This window comes from Marmota monax, unplaced genomic scaffold (genome assembly GCF_021218885.2).
Source record: "Marmota monax isolate L192 unplaced genomic scaffold, Marmota_monax_Labrador192_F-V1.1 WCK01_AAM20220418_F8-fsc00572, whole genome shotgun sequence".
In the NCBI taxonomy this organism is placed as follows: Eukaryota; Metazoa; Chordata; class Mammalia; order Rodentia; family Sciuridae; genus Marmota; species Marmota monax.
The window spans coordinates 165067-168438 of record NW_026694402.1 but is presented as its reverse complement, the minus strand read 5'-3'; the positions used below and the strand labels follow the sequence as shown (position 1 = coordinate 168438).

The 3372-nt window shown below is 34.4% G+C and overlaps 1 protein-coding gene across 1 annotated transcript; it reads right to left on the bottom strand.

Annotated features, from left to right (window-relative positions):
• Positions 1–201: 201 nt before the first annotated feature.
• LOC124109517 (olfactory receptor 52N4-like) lies at positions 202–1167 on the bottom strand. The gene has a single exon (XM_046468182.1). The coding sequence runs from the start codon at positions 1165–1167 to the stop codon at positions 202–204; it is 966 nt and encodes a 321-aa protein (XP_046324138.1).
• Between the last annotated feature and the right edge of the window lie 2205 nt (positions 1168–3372).

Sequence of the window (3372 nt, the reverse complement as noted above, 5' to 3'; positions counted from 1 at the left end):
GAAAATTGACTCCAATTCCCCTCATGTTTTTTTATAGATTATTTATTAGGAATGTACCATTCAATGCCCTCTTGTCATGGACAATATGGGACTCTTCGGAAGGCATCACTAGCCTCTGACTAAATAAGTAGAAAAAAAATATCTCATTTTTCCTATTCCCTTTTCCTGGATCCTCCTCCCTTTTCCTGAGAAATGTGTCTTTCATACACTCTGGGATTTGATCTCCTTAGAACCTGAAAGGATCTTCATGACACAGTCTCGTATCTGCTTTGTTTTTACCCCATAGACAATAGGGTTCATGGTGGGAGGCAAAAGCAGATAAATATTGGCCACAATAATGTGGCAAGATGGAGGGATTGTGTGGCCTCCAAAACGGTTAAAAAAGAAACAGAAGAAGGCAGGACTGTAGGAAAAAACAATGGCACAGATGTGGGCGGTGCAGGTGCTGAAGGCCTTTTGCCGAGCATCTGCTGAGGACAGGCTGACCACCGCCTGGAGGATCATGGTGTAGGAGACTGTGATGCACAAGATGTCAAAGCCCCCAATCAGGAAGGCAACCATCAGACCATAGATAATATTGGCCTTGATATTTCCACAGGATAGCTTGGCTACAGATAGCTGATCACAGTAAGTATGGTGTATCATGTTGCCTCTGCAATAGGGTAATTGCTTGGTGATGAAAATCAAGGGAATGATGAGCAGCACTGCTCTCAAGAAAGTAGCAAGCCCGGCCTTTGCAATGACAGCATTGGTGAGGATGGCTGAGTAGCGCAGAGGGTAGCAGATGGCCACATAGCGGTCCAGGGCCATAAGCATGAGCACCCCAGACTCCATTCCTGTGAAGGTATGGATGAAGAACATCTGGACCAGGCATTCATCAAATCCAATTTCCTTGAGGTGAAACCAGAAGATGCAGAGGGCTTTAGGGATTGTGCTTGAGCACATGACAAGGTCAGTTAGAGAAAGCATAGCCAAGAAGTAGTACATGGACCTGTGCAGAGAGTCCTCATAGCAGATGAGGTAGAGGAGTCCACAATTCCCAACCACAGCCACAACATACATGGAACAGAATGGGAAGGAAATCCAGATGTGCCTGTCCTCCAGGCCTGGGATCCCATTGAGAATGAATGAAGCTGGGGTCAGATCTGTTTGATTCAGCAATGGCATGATTAGGTTGGTAGTCTTCTGGAGGCTTGTGTTGTTTTAGTTTTTAACCTTTCAAGATTAGGAAAAGTAGAAAAATAAAAACATCTTAGTAGTGTTGTCTCTGACTTTTACTTATTAAATAGTGCACTTCAATATCAAATAACCAAACTTACAATGACAGGTAATATTTACTTAAATAAAGTCTCAATTACACATGTGTCATTTGTTAATTCATTAACTTATCATTGCATTCAACATATACATATTTATCATCTGCTATTCACCAGGTTCTGTTGCTATTGTTTCAAGACAAAAAGGACACAGATACAATATTCATAAATTATGGTTAATTGTAATATGAGCATTCTGATAGTATTTTTGTTATGCCTATATAAGTGTTCATAACTCTACATGCCACCATTTGGGTACTTTCTTAAGGGGAAAATCATTGATCATCTCACAAGTGACATAACAGATATTCTGGGGATGCATTTACTGTTGTTCTTAGTTTTAATTAATTGGTCATATTTATTACTACTATATAGCAGATACCCTACTAAGAATTTTATTTATACTAAGTCATTTTAATTCTCACTAAAATCTGAGCAATAATTTTATAATTAAGTAGAAGCACTATATAGATTTGGTTTCCTCGAGTACCAGTACAAAACTTAACACCTCTCTGGCCTTTTGTTTTTGAAATTATTATTCTACCTCTTGCCACAGAATATGTATTTATTTTTTGTAATTAATTTGTACTTTAAAGAGAATCATAACAATACAAACAACCAGCTCCACTATCTGTCTGTGGAAGTTCGCATCCTCTCAGGCATTCCCTCTCACCTGTTTCAGCTCTATACTTGATCTGCCCTTTGCATTCCTACACAACACATCCATTCTGTCTATCATTCCTTTATTCTGTGAAATTATTTTTTAAAATTATTATTTAAGATTTATATTTTATCATAATATAAGTATTAACTGCTTGCTAAGTATCTGGATAAGACACATGTATTTTGTTTGCCATTCTATATTGTTTATTCATTGTTTTATTTTGTTTAGGATTTGTTATAGACATCTGAAGATTTTTGAACAGATTAAGAGAATAATAAAATATTTTTAATATTATGCTCCTGAGAGTTATGTTTCTGGACCTTTCCATATCATCAGTACATTTTGGGGAACTTTCTACTTTCTATGATATATAGTTGTTCCCTAGGTTTGCTACATAATTCTGAACCAGAAATTCCCTTTAATCTACCACATATTTGACATTACTATGTGTGGATTTGATTTTTCTTCTTTATATATTTTCATGAGGGTATGGAAAATATTTTCTGAAAGAGAATATTAATGTTTGTATATGGCTTATTCTATAAATGATTTCGATGGTTTTAGAATTTGAGGTTCTATGTTCTTTTACCTCAATATTTTGCAAACATTGGTCTATCAATCTCCTAGATGTCAGTGTCGATATTAAAAGAACAATTCTGAAATTTGATTTTCTGTGTATGAATTATTCATCCATTTCTTTTCTTTATTTCCCTGACATGTATTTGAGAATATTTGAACACTTCTATGCTCGTGAATATAATGATATTTATAGGGATAATGGACCTACATTAGTATATGCAGCCTTTTTTTTTTTTGAGTTGTAGTTAGACATAATACCTTTACTTTATTTATTTATTTATTTTTATGTGGTACTGAGGATTGAACCCAGCGCCCTGCATGTGCTAGGCGAGCGCTCTACCACTGAGCCACAACCCAAGTCCCTGTACATGCTGCAGTTATTTAGTCTAAAAATCTATGACCTTTGGTTTTAAAAATAGTTTTAAGTTTGAAAGAATTAATTTCCCACTATTTATTTGTTATTTTTCTACAACTTCTTTTAATCAAATTAACTATTTTATGCACTTATCCTTCTTTACTTTTTAGAAATTTTTCCTATGTTGCATCTATTTTTTCATCCGCTTTATAGAAAACTTCCAAAATCTTATTTCCTTTGAATCTGACAAATAAATGTGAGATATATATATATATATATATATATATATATATATATATATATATATATATCTCACATACAAACATACTTATGATGCATTTCTGCTTCATATGCTGTTTTCACAATTTCTATTTTGATTACTTATTTTTAATTTTTTTCTGTATTTTATTTATAAAAATTTCTTTTAAATATTTGCAAGCATCTATTATCCTTGATTA